The sequence below is a fragment of the Chenopodium quinoa genome, unplaced genomic scaffold (genome assembly GCF_001683475.1).
Source record: "Chenopodium quinoa cultivar QQ74 unplaced genomic scaffold, ASM168347v1, whole genome shotgun sequence".
NCBI classification, from domain to species: domain Eukaryota; kingdom Viridiplantae; phylum Streptophyta; class Magnoliopsida; order Caryophyllales; family Amaranthaceae; genus Chenopodium; species Chenopodium quinoa.
The window spans coordinates 14,241-33,097 of NW_018743397.1; the positions used below are offsets into that span (position 1 = coordinate 14,241).

Genomic DNA, 18,857 nt, shown 5'->3' on the forward strand with positions numbered 1-18,857 from the left:
TTCAAATAACATCAGTTCCGCATCCTTGCTTCCTAATTTGGTTCACCTGTTGAACAAAATGAATTAACAAATGTTAATTATTATATACACTACTTTATAAATGAACAATATATCTTACATTATTGAACATTTATCACTTTTACACTATTTGGTTTCAAATCACAAATCTAACTCTCATTAAGTTTAGTAGTGAATGTTTCTATATGCTTCATAATTTATACTCCGCAGTTTGTATAATCAGCGTTGGTTAAGCCATTTTATCTTCTCCAAAACAACTACGTATTCTTCAATTCCATGTGCAAATTTATATCAAATGTGTAACTTTGGACATCACTACAATATAGCTAGATTGGTTGTAAGATATTAGTTTTAATGCATACAAATGAACATTATCAATATTATACATGAGGATAATGTATAAAAGAAATGAACATTCGTTATTTAGGCATATAAATATATATGTAAACTGAAATGAACCAATATTAACATATATTTTTAAAATGAACATTACTTTATATGTAAATGAACATTATGAATTTCATAAATGATCAAAAAGATTTGATAGAATAAATAAGTCAGTTTCTCAACTCAAATGAATGATTATTTATGCATTTCATAAATGTGCATAACATATCATAAAAATGAACATTATTTATTTAGGCATTATAAAGTCAAATATAAACTCAAATAAATTCAAATATACAAATGAACATTTATAATTCTATATATGTTCATATATTAACTCGGAATCGTAGAAATGTTAACATCTATACCATAAGACTTTTTAATATCTTTTAAAAGTTCTAGATCTACAACTTGAGACTTTTGTTCGTTGTTTTTTTTTTAAAAAATTTCTACTCTTGTTTAAATAGGTTTTTGAAATAATACTTACGTTTCTTCAGACTATGCCTTGTTATGTTCAACGAACATGATTCTTCTCTGAATCATCATTCTCTTTATCTCTCTAATTCGAAATATATTTTTCGGTTCTGTAAAAAAAAAAATAAAAACACAAAACATAGTAGATTTTAATGATTTTTGCATAAAATAGTTCTAATCAAGTTAGATTATGTTTCTGAACATGTAATTTCAAAATGAAATACGTAGTAGAAAAAATAGGTTCATACAAAAAAATTTAGTAAAATTACTTACTCTTTCTGTGAATGTTGTTGCGATTGTTGAATTTCTTCGCAAATGTAGACATTTGAAGGAATTTAGCAATATTTTGAAGCAATTTCGTAGTATTTTGAAGCAATTTTGTAGTATTTTGAAGCAATTTTGGTTCATATTTTCTGGTTTTGATGAGAGAGAAAGTCTAGAGAAATGAAGAAGAAGGTTTTAGAGAGAATGGTGGGTAGTTACAGTAGGTTAGTGGGTTATGGGATGTGGGTAACATGATAAACGCATCGTTTAGAGGGGGTGTAGGTATCCCTACCTACACTAGGGTCTAGTGTATACCAATTATTGTGCGTAGTGGGAGAAGGAAGCAGACTTGTATTACGCGGTTTGTATGTTCGTTGAAACGCTAATCAACTTGTTTTAAAATGGGCCCGCTTGCATTTATGAAATGATCCACTACTAGTATTTATTTTGGGCCTCAAAGCATTTTTTTTCTTTGGAATTAAAGCAAATTCTTTAACACGGTTTACTTTATATGATGGCCAACTACGCATCATTACAAGAGTTATTATTTTAATTTAAAGTTTTAAGTTATACTTGTAAAGAGTGAATGATAGCTCAAAATGGTTAGAACTTAAAACTTTCCTAATTATATACGAGTAGTTAACACGGACAAAAAAGAAGAAAATGTGATCAATCAAATTTAGATGGCTAGTAAAGTTAAAGTTGGTCAAAAGTGTAAAAAGATAAGTTTTAAACATGATTTAATAGATGTTTCTCATATATAAAAAATACTCCGTAAAAGGTATAGTCAGTGTAAGGCTAAACCTTGTTGCAATTGGAATTTGGAGAAAAAAAATTATTTGATGAAGAATTTATTTATGCTTTATTCGAATATATACACAAACTTTATTCGTCAATAAGCAGTCAATTGTTAGCAGTTAGCTGTTCGACAATGCTTAGAATTCGAGTTGTTAGCAGTTAGCTGTTCACAATTCTTAGAATTCGAGATATGTAGGAAAAAAAATGTTGTATGTCATTTGATAAGTAAAGACTGTAAGAGATTTGTTCAACATTCTATTTGATATAACATTTGCTAAACTACAAATAGGATAAAAGATGAAATGATCTTTACAGCTTACAACAATTTTACTACCCTTGGATTGATCTTGAGCTATACAGGATACCAACCACTCAGCCAGCATCACATTAATTATCTAAGTTATTCCTTCGGTTGCTGCATCTGAGGTTCTCCCATAGCAACACCATGCTCATGATCAAAAGCGCGGCCTTGGTTATTATTGTTTGTTTTAGCAGCACCACACGCCCAGAAAGCATATGATACCAGACCTACAACGGTGCTAATTATGCACCAATATGCAGCCCCAAGGAACAAATTCTCATTGCCCACTCCACAACTGTCACTGTTTCCTCTGGTATAGGTTTTTGCTAGGAAACTGGTGTTGTCAAGGATCGCTGTATATATCAATCCAATGAACGTTACCAGAAAAGTGAACCTGCAATACATACCAAAATAAGTGTAAAAATCTTGTGCACAACGGACCATGATTAAGTTAAGCTTACAATCCCTTCATCCAGAATTAGTTGTCACGACACAATCCCTCATAACTATGCATTGACAAATAAACTGGCCTTGTAATGAGCTTATAAGTTATAACATACCAGGAGCCGATGAAGAAGAGTAATGAGCTTATAACAGTGCAACGAGCAGAACAACGTAGTCCACAGCAGCAAAAGCAGTAAGTAGCAGCACTAATAACGATTTGCTCAGCTAGTATAAATAATGCAGCAACTATGCCAAGAGCAGATGATGGACTGCTTGGATATACACATAAGCTATCTTTTTTGGTAACATCTTTAGCCTGCGCAATGCAACTATACACGTAAATTCAACAGCCTAATCATAACTCGTTATCAAGTTTAAAGGTTGTAACACATTGTTGATCATCTAAAGTCTAACAGAGACAATAATCAACTAGATTATTTGTAATTAGCTACTGATTCTTTGCGATTAAGAATTGCAGTACCGTAGGGTCTGAGATTTGTCAATAGCAAATTAACAATATACTCCGTATTAGATTAGTACTATTAGATCAAAACCGAGTAGTCAAGTGAAATCTTGTTAAATTTGTTACAATGACTACTTTAAGAATATCATAATTTTAAAAATTATAGCAAGTACAAAATTGGAGATATTTATTTTAAAAAGCTACTCCGTACTGAATACTATAATAAGTCCAATATGACAAACAAATGGGACAAAGGGAATACATTACCAATTATGAAATTCATTTTGATTTTCTATTTAAGCAAGCTATTAAGGTGGTGTTTGGGTCCAATTTAGTCCAATTGGACCTAGATATTAAATGATCCAATTAAAAGCCCAAGGTCAAGGTTCAACTCTCCAATTGTGCTAAAGTCAAAGGTCAGCCCACAAAGCAAGCCAATTGGGCTAAGGCCCAACCTCTCCATGTATGATGAGGTATAAAAGCCATCAATATTGATACATTCATATGTTCATTCATAGGTTCATTCATATGTTCATTCATATGTTCATTGATATATTCTGATATATTCCATTAAAGCCTCAAGCAACAAACTCTCTTGCATAGTGTCCTCTTCTTACATATTGTACTGACTTTAGCATCGGAGGGGCCTTCCTCGGCAACACCCCCGAGGCTAGTTTACGTGTGTTTACTGTGCAGGAAACCTTCGGCCCAACATAACTTGGACCGAATCCAGCCTTCTCCGTTTCAGCGGACCTTCGGCAAGGTCCCATTGTTTTCACCCGAAACAATTTGGCGCCGTCTGTGGGGAAGACTTTCAAAAATCTTTAAGCCAAATTCCTAACCAAGATCATCTTGCAATTATCTTAGCAGCAATGGCTAAGAACCGCAAGAGCAAAAGCCTCCATCAAGGAGCGGGCGAAAAGCCTAAAACCCCTACACCATCACCCTCGCCGGACCGGAACTCTCCCAAGGGTGCCGGCTCGGGGGGAGGACCATACAAGGAGGATTCCCTATCTCCCGTAATTCATGACTCTCATTATAGGCCGAGTCACTCTCGGTCTAGCAGGGGTGAGTCCGATCATAGGACACATTCAGTGTCCCAAAGCCAACCATCGGCTGCGCGCCCTCATTCCCACACTCGGCCGAGGACCCCTTTGACGGGGCCCAGCTCGGAAGAGGTGGCAAGAGCGCTGGCAGTACTCATGGAGGCGATGAGGGCACAAAATATGCCACCACCTCGTGATCGAACTCCTCCGCATACCCGGCATCAGCGGAGGAAGTTAGACCATGATGGTGGGAAGCTTCCTTCCTTCCGGGAACTGGAAGAGTGGGAGGAGGATTCCTGGAAAAATGAAAAACAGAGGAAAACGAACCCTCAATTTTTAAAAGGATCCTCATCCTCAAGACCAGAAGCGCATAAGAGCAGCAGCTCAGCTTCTCGGCCAGAATCTACTCACCGAGAACCTGAGACTGTTCGCAGAAGTGTCCTTGACCGACTCGGCGGCAAGGAACCGAGCGTGCACAGTCGCCTCTCGTTCCCTGCAGCCGAGGCCCAGACTTCCCAGCCAGGGACGAAAACCACTCCTACCTCTCTAAGAGGGCGGAGCGCGGTCCCTTCGGCCAGGAACAAGGGCAAGGCCGTTATGCTACCCGCCAGTTCACCATTCGAGCAATGGATACTGGAAGAGCGCGTACCCACGGTTAAAATACCGTCGCACATCACATATGACGGGACCACGGATCCGAAGGATCACGTGGCCTCGTATGAGACTCATATGCATCTTTGCCCCAGATCCGAGGCGACTTGGTGCAAATATTTCCCAACCACTCTCAAGGGGGTCGCGCAAGCGTGGATCTCCAAGGGAGTAAGGCAAGGCTCCATAACAGGGTGGGATGATCTGTCCTCCAAGTTCAGGAGCAAGTTTTCCACGGCAAACCGCCGAGAGAAGACTACCGCAGAGCTCATGAGTCTGCAACAGGGGGAAACCGAAAGCCTCCGAGACTACCTGACCCGTTTCAGTAACGAGTCATCAAGCGTCTCCCAGCTGGACCAGGGGCTAGCCGTTTTCGCAATGCAGAATGGCCTTCAGCCCGGAAAGTTCCTAGACTTCATGGTCATGCATACCCCGCAGACCTTGGAGGAAGCTCTTAATGCTTCGGATAAGTTCATCCGAGCCGAAGAATGGAACAAAGCGAAAACCCAACCTCAATTCGGGGGAGGGAAACAGAGACAAATACCCTTGTCTGAAGGCCAAGGCCATAAGGCAAAGGGAAAGTCAAAGGCCCCGGAGCAATCTTTGGCCATCGACCCAAAGAAGGAAAGATCTGCCTCATACACAGGCAGATACGAGTCCTACACTCCGCTCTCTCTTCCACGCGCCAAAATTTACAGCGTGACGAAGGAGGAGCAGAGTTACCGAAAGCCGAGACCACTCCCAGAGTGGTATCAGCGAAAAAATAAAAATCAGTGGTGCGAGTTCCACGAGTCTTCGGGACATAACACTAAGGAGTGTATCCAACTGAAGGACCAGATAGAGGACATGGTCCAGAAGGGATACTTGAAAAAATACATCGCGGATCACCGCGAGAAAAAAGAATCCGAGAGGTCAGCAAAGGACTCTCGGCAGGACCTCGACTTCCCCCGGAAAAACAGTAAAAAGCCGGAGGGGAAATTCCCTCCGATCAATGTTATCTCGGGAGGAATATACTCTCGGAGGGAGCATAAGCGCCACCTTAGAGCTTTGACTCACCAGGTGAACAACGCTGACATTCAATCTCCCCAGTCGCCGGTGCCGAACATGACGTTCACAGCCGCCGACTGCCGGGGGATTACGTTCCCTCACGAGGATCCGTTGGTGATCATCGCCACGGTGGCCAACCACGACGTCAGTAAGGTCCTTGTTGACGGTGGCAGTGGAGCAAACATTCTGTTCCGAAAGGCCTACAATCAAATTAAGCTGAAGCCCAAGCACCTTACGCCGGTACCCTACCCGGTATCCGGGTTCAATGGGGCTTCAACTTATCCAGATGGGAAGGTGACACTTCCTGTCACCATCGGTTGCGATGAGGCAGCCCGGAACGTCATGATTGAATTTTTGGTCATCGACACTCCTTCAGTGTACAACGTGATTTTGGGGAGACCCATAATTCACGAGATCCAAGGGGTCGTCTCAACTTATCATCAGCTGATGATTTACGTCTCAGACGCCGGCTTCCCCGAAAGGATACAGGGCAACCAAAAGGATGCCCGAAGGTGCAACTACCTCAAGCCATCCAGTAGTCGCCCAGATGACGACAAGGATGAGGAGGAGAAAGAAAAAGAAAGAGAGCCAAGCACAAAAAAGCCAAAAGGCCTAAGTGCTTCGGCCCAAGGATCTGTGCGCAGAGAAAAAGGGCCCGAAAGGGAAAAGGCTAGCTCTTCAGCTGAGCCGCAAGACTCAGAGAGCCAGCCGAAGAACAAAAAGACTGGGACACCTGCTGACATTGGCAGCAGGCCAGATTCTGAAGAGTCCAGTCCATCGGCAATGGACATGGACCAACAGACTGAAACAGTTGAGTTGGCCGAAGGAGACGGTGAGAAATGTGTAACAATCGGGATGGACCTTGATCCGAACACCCGTTGTGAACTTATTCAGCTCCTTCGGGACAACAGAGATGTGTTTGCTTTCTCGGCAGCTGATATGCCCGGGATAAGTTCAGACCTCATCTCCCATAAGCTTAATGTTGACCCGACGTGTCGACCAGTTAAGCAAAAGAAGCGGAATTACTCCGCCAATAAGAACCGAGACATCGCAACCGAGGTCAAAAAAATTATTGGAGGCAGGATTCATCGAACCTTGCCAATATCCAGAATGGCTGGCAAATGTGGTGATGGTTCAGAAGCCCAATGGTACCTCGAGGATGTGCGTTGACTTCACGGACCTAAATAAGGCTTGTCCAAAGGATTTCTATCCCTTGCCGAGGATCGATCAGCTAGTCGATTCGACAAGTGGCCATGCCTTGCTTAGTTTCATGGACGCATTCTCGGGGTATCATCAGATCTTTATGCACCCCGACGATCGAGCAAAGACAGCATTCGTCACGAACGCTGGGGTGTACAATTACAAAATGATGCCCTTCGGATTGAAAAATGCGGGGGCAACCTATCAAAGGCTGGTGGATCAAGTTTTCGCCGATCAAAAGGGCCGAAACATGGAAGTCTATGTTGATGATTTGATCGTCAAAAGCAAAAAACTAGAGGACCATGTAAAGGACCTGGCTGAAACTTTCGCCACCTTGAGAAAGCATCAAATGAAGCTGAATCCGAAGAAGTGTGTCTTCGGCGTGAAGTCAGGGAAATTCCTTGGGTTCATGGTCAGCAAAAGGGGGATTGATGTCAATCCTTCTAAAGTCAAAGCGGCACTCGACCTTCCTGAGCCGAAAACGAAGCGGGATGTTCAGCGGCTCACCGGAAGAATGGCAGCCCTCTCGAGGTTCATTTCCAGAGCTTCGGATAAGGGGTTACCTTTCTTCAAAGCCCTGAAACTCCCGAAAACAAAAGAGCTCGTTTGGGAGGAAGAGCAAAAAGACGCCTTTAAACAGCTTCGGGAGCATCTGGCTGAACTCCCAACGCTGGCTAGCCCAGCTGAAGGAGAAACTTTATACCTATATGTGGCCGTTAGCCCTGCCACTATCAGCGCAGTATTGCTGAAGGAAGAGAGTAAAAGTCAGCAACCGATCTACTTCGTCAGTCATACACTGACGGATGCTGAGACTCGCTATCCACTACTCGAGAAAGTTGCTTTCGCAGTAGTAGTAGCTGCTCGGAAGCTGAGGCCCTATTTTGATTGCCATCAGATAGTGGTCTTAACTGATCAGCCGTTGGAAAAAGTTCTTGGCAAGGTTGAAAAATCTGGTAGGCTAGCCAAGTGGGCTTTTGAGCTCACCGAATTCAGCATCAGCTACCGTCCGAGGGCTGCCATTAAGGCTCAAGCTCTAGCGGATTTCCTGGCCGAATGCTCATACCAAGAAGCGCTAGACAGTGAAAAGAAAGTTTGGACCGTGTTTACGGATGGATCTTCCACCGAAAACGGTTCAGGGGCAGGAGTAGTGATAACTTCTCCCGAAGGCAAATCCTTTGAGTATGCACTAAAGTTTTCTTTTAAGGCCTCGAATAATGAAGCCGAGTATGAGGCAGCAATCGCCGGCCTAGAATTGTGCATCTCCCTGGAAGCCGATCATGTCTGCTTAAAAACAGACTCTCAGCTAGTTGCATATCAGATCAGTGGCAGCTACGAGGCCAAAGAGCCCTCCATGATAGCTTATCTTGCCAAGATCAAATCAGTCATTGCAGAGCTGAAAACTTTTGAGGTTCAGCTGATCCCAAGGGGTCAGAATACTCAAGCCGATGCACTCTCCAAACTTGCTAGTTCATCTTTTACCGAGCTGAACAGATCTGTATATGTAGAAGTGCGTCGAGAGAGAAGTGTCGACGAAGCACCTGAAGTGTGCTGCGCTGACCCAGAGCCTAGTTGGATGGACCCCATCCTAGCTTTCAAGCTTCGGGGAGAAACTCCTGAAGATAAAGCTTTGGCCTCCAAGATGAAGAGAACCAGCTCTAGGTTCATTGTCTTCAGGGGGGAACTTCTGAAAAAGTCCTTCTCAGCCCCATTGCTGAAATGCGTGGGACCAACAGATGCAGATTATATCCTACGGGAGATTCACCTCGGCATCTGTGGGAACCACATTGGGGGAAGAACCTTAGCCCACAAGGCATTGAGGGCTGGATATTACTGGCCCACCATGATCGCAGATGCTAAGGAGCTGGTTCGGAAATGCGAAAAATGTCAAAAATACGCTCCAGTTATCCATCAGCCAGCAAGGGATCTTCAGCCGATCCTTAATCCACTCCCGTTTGCCCAATGGGGACTGGATATACTGGGACCATTTCCAGAGGCTATGTACCAGAAAAAATGGCTGATAGTTGGTGTCGACTACTTCAGTAAATGGATCGAGGCCGAAGCAGCCTCGAACATTACAGAGCAAACTGTCAGAAAATTTATCTGGCAGAATATCATCACTCGATTTGGCATCCCGAGAGTATTTGTCTTCGATCATGGGAGGCAATTTGATAACTTACCGCTGAAGCGGTATACAGATCAGTTCGGCATCAAACTGGCATATTCAGCGGTATGCCACCCGCAAAGTAACGGACAAGCCGAAGCTGCAAATAAACAGATCTTAAATGCCCTCAAGAAGAGGGTGGAAGATCAAAAGTCCAAATGGCTAGAGGAGCTCCCTGGAACCCTTTGGTCCCTTCGGACAACTGAAAAAGAGGCAACGGGCCACTCACCTTATGAACTGGTGTATGGTGCCGAAGCCGTCCTTCCAGTGGAAATTGGCTCTGAGAGCCTTCGAGTGCACCACTTCTCGGCTGAGAATGAGCGACTGATGAGGGAATCTCTCGATTTCCTCGACGAAGTAAGAGACTCAGCCCGAGACAGAATGGCCGCCTATAAGCAGAGAATCAGCAAATTTTATAACCGAAGGGTCCATGCAAGGCCTCTCAAAATTGGAGACCTTGTCCTTCGGAATGCTGCTGCAGTTCAGAAAGGCCGAATCCATGGGAAACTCTCAGCTGCATGGGAAGGACCTTATGAAATTTATGATGAGCTTCAGCCAGGGACATACCGACTTCGGCAGTTGGATGGAACTGAGTTGAAAAATCACTGGAACGCTGATGTATTGAAAAAATACCATGTGTAAACCCTTCGGGGCAGAACAATCTTTGTAAGTACATTTTGAATTAATGAAAGGCCTTGGAGCCGCCATTTATATAAATGTTTACAACTTTTTATCCTTTCAAAATTTTCTTTGTTCTATCTACTCTTTAAGGGTTTTTTATTCAGCCTCGTCTGAAACCTTCGCCTTCGGGTAACTGGGTTTCAGATTTCTGACAAAACTCGTCTTTTTAAAGAACACTGGTCTTTCAGCTGAAGTCAAACTTCAGTAAGACTTGTTCTCCAAAGACATGAGTCCATGGACAATTCTGGGATATTGCCTTAACTGAGCCTTGTATCCCAGAGAGCCATTATCCGAAACATTGCCTTAAGTTGGCCCTGTGTTTCGGGTATCCATTTTTCAAAGATAGACAGAAAATCAAGGATAACAGCAACAGTTGAAAATTTTTAAATCAGCCTCGTCTGAAACCTTCGCCTTCGGGTAACTGGGTTTCAGATGGCTGACAAAACTCGTCTTTTTAAAGAACACTGGTCTTTCAGCTGAAGTCAAACTTCAGTAAGACTTGTTCTCCAAAGACATTAGTCCATGGACAATTCTGGGATATTGCCTTAACTGAGCCTTGTATCCCAGAAAGCCATTATTCGAAACATTGCCTTCAGTTGGCCCTGTGTTTCGGATATGCGTCTTTTTAAAGAACACTGATCTTTCAGCTGAAGTCAAACTTCAGTAAGACTTGTTCTCCAAAGACATGAGTCCATGGACAATTCTGGGATATTGCCTTAACTGAGCCTTGTATCCCAGAAAGCTAATATCCGAAGCATTGCCTTCAGTTGGCCCTGTGTTTCGGATATCCAACTTTCAGATGAAGTCAATCTTCAGTAAGACTTGTATCCCAGAAGCATTGCCTTCAGTTGGCCCTGTGTTTCGGATACCCATTTTGAAGAAGTGAAGAAATTGCTTATTCAGCTGAAGTCATACTTCAATTTCTGGGGGGGGGGGCAAGAAGCACTCTCACTGCAAGTATGTACGGCAGAATTGAAGTATGTTCGGCAGAATTGAAGAAACAGAAACAGTAAAGCATTAAAAAACAAAGCAACTGAAGAAAAGAGCATCAGATTAATAATTCATGCTCAGAAATTGAGCTACAAGTTCAATTAAACTGTATCGGCAGCCGCCCACAAGCGGAAAATAACAGCTGCCGAAATACGTACATAAGCAAAAAAAAATAAACTGTTGTACGACAAGGCAAGCTGAAGCAAAAAACAAGGCAAAAAATTCAGAAAGCGGCAAGTCTAAAGTTAAGCGCATGATGAACCGCAAGATTCTGAAGACGACTGCCCGAGTTCCTATGCTTCAGCCTGAGGATCAGACTGATCAGCGTTGAGCCCCATGGTGGCCTCAGCCCCAGCAGCAGAAGAAGCGGGCTTTGCACTCTGCCGAGCCTCCCTTTCCCTCTGTTCAGCTTCCAACTCCATTCTCTCAGCTTCCTCTTCGGCTTCCTCAGCCTTAAGAATTTCAGCTTCGACTGGAGTTGCATACTTCATATGAGGGTCTTCGGGATTCTGGACCCATTCAGCACATTTGGACCAGTCCAGCTTCGGCTCAGCATGAAGGCAGACTCTTCGGCATACTCTGAACCCGTTTCTGAAACCCATTTCATATTCTTCCTGGGTATAGACACGGACTTTGAGTAGAGCCTCAGCATCAGCCAGCTTCTTCTGGGTCTCCTCCAAGTCTTCTTTGGATTTCTTCAGCTCATCGGCGAGCTTGGAGGAGGAACCTTTCAGCTCATTCAGCTCCTGCTGAACTTGGGAAGCCTTTGTCTGAGCCTGGGCCACTTCAACTTTTTTGGTCATCAGTTGATCCTCAGCCTCATGGAGTTTAGCTCTCTGAGCTTCGGCAGCAGCAGCAGCCTCTGAGAGTTGGACATCTTTGGCCTGGAGCAGCTCTTCAGCAGCCATTCGGCTGGCTTCAAGAGCTTCTACACGTTGCTGCACTTCAGCTTGTGCAGCAGCTCCTTCCTGAATACGGCTCTCAACAGCAGCCTTGAATTTGGAGACGTCCACTCCCATATGCTCCTGGAGGAATTTTTCCCCTTCCATCAGTGGGGGAAAAACTTCCTTCTCCATAGCGTCGCAGAAGGTTTTGAGGGCTTCAGCAGCTCTTTTCTCGTACTCCTCACCCTTCTGCTGCTTCTCTTCAGCTGCTGCTTGCTTCAGCTTAGCAAGCTTTAATTCCTCTTCAGCTACCTTCTTGTCGTGCACAGCAGCGTCTACCCTATCTTGTAGGGTATCTATCAGCTCTACAGTGAGAGTCTGATTGTGCACGAACTGAAAACAGGAAGACAAAAAAATAATAATAAATAAAAAAAATATATATATTTATAATAATAAAAATAGAGCTGAATTTCAGAGGAAATGAAGACAAGGAAAATTACCTGCATCATCAGCAGTTGGTTAGACCTGGCTGGGTCAGGAACTGATCTGCTGGATTCGCCCATCCCAGCAGTGGCCTTCAGCGACCAGATCCTTGCCCTATCTACTTCGGACATGCCAGCAAAATCGCCGAAGTAGGCTGCAGCTCCTTCTCGGTTCTGACCCCATATGAGGTCCCAGATGTGGTCTGGGATTGGAATTCGGGGGGCCGAGAAACCCATTTCTCCAGATTGCAGAGTCTGGAAGGAAGGGAAGGATGACGATGGAGCTTGATTAGCTTTGGATGGCTCAGCATCATCCTTCTCAGAGGAGTCAATTACTATGACCTCCTCTTCTTCAGGGGTGAGGACGAAAGCCTCAACCTCTCTTGCGATGTCTGCCGTGCAGCCCTCAGCACTGGACATCACGGCATCCTTGTTTTCGTGCTCAGCAGCACTCTCCTTAATTTCTTCTTGGACCGCTCCCTTAGATTCGGGAGTTCTCTGATCCACCTCCATCTCAGGAGGTGGCGGAGGGGTCTTTTGAGGTGATTGGGGTGGTGGCTGGGGAACCCTCGGCGATCCATTGCCTTCCTCGGGTTCCCTTATTGCAACGCCGATGGTCATCGGCCTCCGCTGAAAGTCATGAGGGTCGATGATGGCCATCCTTCGGCGCCTTTTCTGAAGGGGCTGCTCGTCCATATCTGAGTCTGAAGACTCTCCTTGTATTTGGTCTTCGGGACGAACAGGAGCTTTCCCTTCTCTATGTCTGTTACTCTCTTCAGACTGTAACAGACAGGGGGGAGAAAGAATGTGAGTAAAAAAAAAAAAAAAAAAAAAAAAAGAAAAAAGAAAGACAAAGTTAAGTCTGAAAGCTCACCGAGGTCTTCAGCAAAGCCTCGTCTTCTTCAGCTGCTCTAGCTGCAGCTTCTGCTTCAGCAGCTCTGGAGGACCCTTCTCCTCCTTCGCAAGCTTCGAGAACCCGTGCAACCTCTTCGGCTGTACGGGCAGCTTCAGCTTCTTCGTCCAGCAGCTGAAACCAGGGGTCTCTCTTCTTCCACCAAGGCTTCTGCCTCTGATACAGAGCAACAGCCTCAATTTGAAAGTGGGAAGAGTCTAGATGAACTTCCCTATGCCTCGGCTCAGTGATAGACGGGGCCCGTTCAGTTACAACTCGTTCTCGGTTGACACCAAGACGAGCGTAGTTAATGCCAACGTTGGTCTCGTCCCGCTCTGAAAAAGGAAAGGGGAAAGGTTAGTTCAAATAGGTTGGCACAGCATAAAAAAGCGAAGCGAGAGAAGAAAAAGAGAGTTAAAAAGCCTCGGCCCCAGCCGAAGAAGCTTACCATCCTTAAACTTTCGGCTGAGGCCAACAGCTGCTAGCATGTTCTCTCGGAAAACGTAATGCGTATCGGGGAGCCAAGTCTCCGGGATATGCTGCATTCGGCCACTGCCCCCCCGGTTCGGCAGCTTGCCGAAGATATGTTGCTGATCAAGGTTCGGATCCGCCCCGTTATCTGCGGGGGGGACCTAGACTTCCCATTTCGGGATCAGGCTCAGCGAGGTACCGGGGAGCGCTGAAGACGCAAGGGTGGCCCGGATCTGTGGGTGCCCTAACCCAAATCCATTGACCTCTCCAGTCCTTGTCTGAAGAGTCGTTTGGCCACATGGTTATGTATTGGGGTCGGGACTCAATCCGGTACCACCCAGAACCATGGCTTCCGTGCCCACTTTGAATATTTGGCACTAGCCGATGGAGCTTTTTGAAGCAGTGCAGGTTCGGCACATACTTGAAGAACTTGCAGACCCATAAGTATGTCATCACCCTTCGGATGCTGGTGGGAGTTAACTGACATAGAGAGATGTTGTAATGGATCAGCAAGTCTCGGACGAATACGTCCAAAGGGAACCTCAGCCCGTACTGAAGCTGTCTTGTGTACACCCCCACATACTCCGGGGGTGGACGATGGATTCTATCGGATGCCGAGGGCATTCGACACCAATACCCATCAGCTTCAAAAATGCCGTAATGCAACTCAATTTGCTCGGCAAATTGATATTGATCGGCATTCTCCACCCACCATGGGTAGGGGCGGTTCTTTATCATGGCCGAAGCAACTTCGGCATTCTCCCATTCTGAAAACCCGGGGAGGATATCCCAAAGGACAGCGGGAACTTCATCATCCCGTCCAGAAGCGCTCGGCTCCTCCGTTCTCTGAGGAGGAGCCGAGGAAAGGGGAGTCGCCCTAATCCCTTCAGCAGGGTCAGACTCTGGCCTTTGTCCATTCCAGGTCCCAATCCTGTTCCTAGGATCGGGAATCGGCCTTGCTCTTCTTGGAGCACGGGCTCTACCTCTAACTCCTCTTGCCATTGATTATTTCGAAGAAAAAAGTCGAAAGAAAAGGGGAAGGAGTTCGAATTCGAAGAAAAATAAACTGAAATCAAAGGAATTTACCTTAATCTGAAGCGAAAGTTGCCGATTTACGAGTTCGTAGTGGCAAGTCTCAGTTTCTAAGCTTAATGCTCGGGGAATTTGCGAAGTTTTGATGCGGGTTCTTGGTTTCTCTCTCGAGAATTCTGGGTTTGTGTTGGTGAATAAGTGAGGAGAGATGGCGCGCCTCTGTTTATATCTCCAGGAATGGGATACGAGGAGTCTGCGTTTTAATTTCTCTTAAATACTCCACTAAGTAACCGTTAAACACATGATCTTGTGATTAAACTGCCCATTATCCGTCCAACTTCCACAATCATCCGCCTTAACCGTTGTTATCTCATTAATTACGGTTTAAATTCAAATTTTTGGATTAATTAAATCATTTACTTCCCTCCTTTTCTGAATTAAATCAAACCCGACCCGTCATCCTTTCAAATCGGGTCTGGGGGGCAAGTTGTTTGGGTCCAATTTAGTCTAATTGGGCCTAGATATTAAATGATCCAATTAAAAGCCCAAGGTCAAGGTTCAACTCTCCAATTGTGCTAAAGTCAAAGGTCAGCCCACAAAGCAAGCCAATTGGGCTAAGGCCCAACCTCTCCATGTATGATGAGGTATAAAAGCCATCAATATTGATACATTCATATGTTCATTCATAGGTTCATTCATATGTTCATTCATATGTTCATTGATATATTCTGATATATTCCATTAAAGCCTCAAGCAACAAACTCTCTTGCATAGTGTCCTCTTCTTACATATTGTACTGACTTTAGCATCGGAGGGGCCTTCCTCGGCAACACCCCCGAGGCTAGTTTACGTGTGTTTACTGTGCAGGAAACCTTCGGCCCAACATAACTTGGACCGAATCCAGCCTTCTCCGTTTCAGCGGACCTTCGGCAAGGTCCCATTATTTTCACCCGAAACAGGTGGAAATGGGGATGTTCCTCTTAGTTATGAGTAATTAGTCACTAATTAGGCATTTAGGCACTTAGACAAGGGCCCCACTATATCATCTACGGATTACTTCGTAATAATGTCTTCTTTGATTGATGAAATCAACCCACAAAGGAAATCAACTAAACGACATCGTTTCGACGTATGTCTTCCCCTTAAACAAGGGAAGCTCACATTAATTATATTTTAGTCCATACAAAATTTCTAACTATCTTTTTCCTTATCAAATCAATTATTTACAAAAATTACGAACACATGAATCTTGTCTAAATTTACTTATGTATTACTCCATCCATATCAATTTATCGGCTTAACAGACTATCTTAAACAATAAACTAAACACAATAGTAATCATTAATCAACAATAGTTGAAAATATATTGAATATCATGACCAAATCATACTACATAAGTATTAATTAAAGAATGTTTGATTTCTTCACAAAATAGGTAAAAAACCAAAACAAATTACAAGTATAAAAATTTAGTGTAAATAAAAGTAAGTTGAAAGGTAAAAAATACCTTAATCCTTTTGGCAAAAGCAATGAGACTGAAAGTCATAGCAAGAGCACCAAGAAGAAGGGCAATAAAAGGCACCAAAAAATTATGTCTTGCCATCATTATTTTAGTCTACAAATTTCAATCAATCAATTTTTCTGGGTTTAAAAGAATAAGATTGAAGTGAGTAAGAAAAATAGTTGTAAGAGTAAGTTGTAATAATTGGCAATTTGTAGTATGAATGGGTGTTGAGGAGAGAGGAAAAGAGCAGGAAACTTCAAAATAGGAGTGAATAAGTGAGGGAGAGAGAAATGAGGAACCAAAACTGTCTTTGGAGAACTTTTGGAAGATGCGTGGAGATGAGATAAAAGGGGGTCTGGTAAGTTTTTTTTTTTTTTTCAAAATAGTCAACGTGGGAAGAGAGATTGTGCCATTGTGGAATGTTTTAGAAATGTTTTCGATTTTCAAGATCTAAAAGTACTATTTTGACTGTGTACGCTCTTCAAGAGATGTCTTAAAACATTTATTAAGTACTTTTCTGTTCTTTTTACTTGATCTGTTTCTTTTATCACGCTTGCTAATGTAAAACTTTAACAGTGAATAACTTTAATTCTCTATAATTAAAAATATAAAAGTTATATATTATCATAGTATATATTGAGACGAATTCAAAATGATCTAACATAAATATGTTTTTCCTTACATATTATTCACAAAACACGGTCAAAGGAGGAGTGATGAATAGTGTAAAAGTCAAAGCGGGTCAAGTAAAAAAGAACGGAGGAAGTATATCTTTATTTATTTATGTAAAAATTATAAAAAAAATGTGATATAAATAAAATATATGATGAGACGAATTTAACAAGATTACTCATGACTATATTATTTTTTTTATAGATTAACAGTGATTTATAATCAAAGTTTGACCCAAAAAATAGTAATGGAGCAAAAACAAAGAGAAGAAGAGAGCATATGTTAATTAAAGAAGTAGGGTTAATTTTCATAGTAAGCTAGCTTAAAGTACTTAAAATGATAATTACTCGTAGCTTTAAAGTTTATGTGACATGGCAAGCTAATTTGACAATTTGCTTACTATTAGAGTTGCTTCAAGGCGCTATTTTTTTTTTTTAAATAGGTAGTAAGAAATAAGAAAAATAATTATTACGTATTAGAATACACGAGGGGAATATCGCATGTATTAGCAAGAATATTACAAGTAACAAACTAGAGGTATTACAAACATCAATATCTATGATATCAAAAACTAAATGACCTACATTAAGAAAAATACTCAATTATGAAGCTTTTATGACATGAGACAATGTTTTAAGGACAAACTAAAAGAATGGAGATAATAATAAGTCATTGGTTGAATGACAATGTGGAAATGTACGAGAGTAATGATAGCAATGAATGAGTCTAGACATTTATCAACTTGGCTTAAAATGGCCAAAGTATGAAATGAAAATATTAGGTTGGAAAGCAATTAGAGTATACAACTATACATATTGGACTATTGGGCTTAAATTAGTATAGTACATATGGTGGAGTGGTGGACATCAGTGTCAATCTTTTTCAATCCCTCTCTAAGGAATAGCTAGCCATGACATGAGCCACCAATAGTTGCACAATTTGAACTCTCATGCAACTTGTTTTGAAAGCTCTGTCCAATTCTACTCTTTTTATACCATCAGTGGTTTGCAAGCCAATCTTACCCAAGTCGTGTTGAGCTAGCCCTAGTATCTCAACATAATGAAACGAAGATCCAAACTATAAAGGGAGAAAAGAAGGGCAAGGTTAACCCTTAACGGGGAAGGTTTAGGTCGTCCTCTATTAAAATCCCTTGAAGCCTTTTATTTCTCTATTTAAGTTCTTCCATTTTCGATTGAAGTTCTTCAACGCTGCCTTCTATTATAGCTTGAAAATATAGATTTAATTTTAAAAAGGAAAATTTGTCAATTACTACCGCAAATTAATACTACTTTGTAAATTACTACCGCAAATTAAAAAAGTTGTGAATTACTACCGCAAAATTTTTTAAGATGTTGCGATTACTACCAAACCCCCATTAAACCCAACTATGACGTCATTATATCACTTTAACCCATGGTTAAAGCTCTTAACCATGGTCAAACATGGATTAAAGCCCTTAACCGTAACGTCATTATATCCCTAAGCCATTTTCTTTTTTTTGGGGGGGGGGGGGCTGGTTAAAGCCCTTAACCATGGTCAAACATGTTTAAAGGGATATAATGACGTCATAGTTGGGTTTAATGGGGGTTTGGTAGTAATCCCAACATCTTAAATTTTTTTGTGGTAGTAATTCACAACTTTTTAAATTTGCGGTAGTAATTTACAAAGTGGTATTAACGTGCGGTAGTAATTAGCAAATTATCCTTTTAAAAATTACAAAATTAACCCAAATTATGCACTAGAAATGACGAATGTACCCCTTTGAGGTACATAACAAGTATCTCATGTTGAGATACTTGTATTTCCTCAGTCCTGCTTTATATACTTCGTACAAAGTATTTGTACTTTCTTCATTCTCTTTTAAGTGTAATGCTAGAAAATTTATTATCCTACTAATTACTTCTGTTATTTTGCATTTTAAGATTGGTAACTAAAACCTTTAACTATTAAATAGTTACATTTGGTGCAAATATATCCTTTATGGAAAAAAAAAAAAAA

The 18,857-nt window shown here is 42.3% G+C and overlaps 1 protein-coding gene and 1 long non-coding RNA gene across 2 annotated transcripts; both read right to left on the reverse strand.

Annotated features, from left to right (window-relative positions):
* On the reverse strand, positions 1-1,279 carry LOC110738822. Its single transcript, XR_002514665.1, has 3 exons — positions 1,153-1,279; positions 893-989; positions 1-46 (listed from the first exon to the last, which is right to left on the reverse strand). It is a non-coding gene; the product is annotated as an uncharacterized LOC110738822 (long non-coding RNA).
* An 853-nt stretch (positions 1,280-2,132) lies between these two features.
* Positions 2,133-16,607, reverse strand: LOC110738831. Its single transcript, XM_021919265.1, has 3 exons — positions 16,191-16,607; positions 2,803-3,002; positions 2,133-2,636 (listed from the first exon to the last, which is right to left on the reverse strand). The coding sequence occupies exons 1-3, from the start codon at positions 16,287-16,289 to the stop codon at positions 2,342-2,344; spliced, it is 594 nt and encodes a 197-aa protein (XP_021774957.1). The 5' UTR covers positions 16,290-16,607; the 3' UTR covers positions 2,133-2,341.
* Between the last annotated feature and the right edge of the window lie 2,250 nt (positions 16,608-18,857).

Bases quoted from the DNA above. Each gene is read 5' to 3' on its own strand.
- LOC110738831 (XM_021919265.1), bottom strand. From the start codon at position 16,289: ATGATGGCAAGACATAATTTTTTGGTGCCTTTTATTGCCCTTCTTCTT. The intron at 3,003-16,190 runs GTATTTTTTACC...TGCATTGCGCAG, and splicing joins CTTTTGCCAAAAGGATTAAG to GCTAAAGATGTTACCAAAAA. The intron at 2,637-2,802 runs GTATGTTATAAC...TATGTATTGCAG, and splicing joins CTCTTCTTCATCGGCTCCTG to GTTCACTTTTCTGGTAACGT.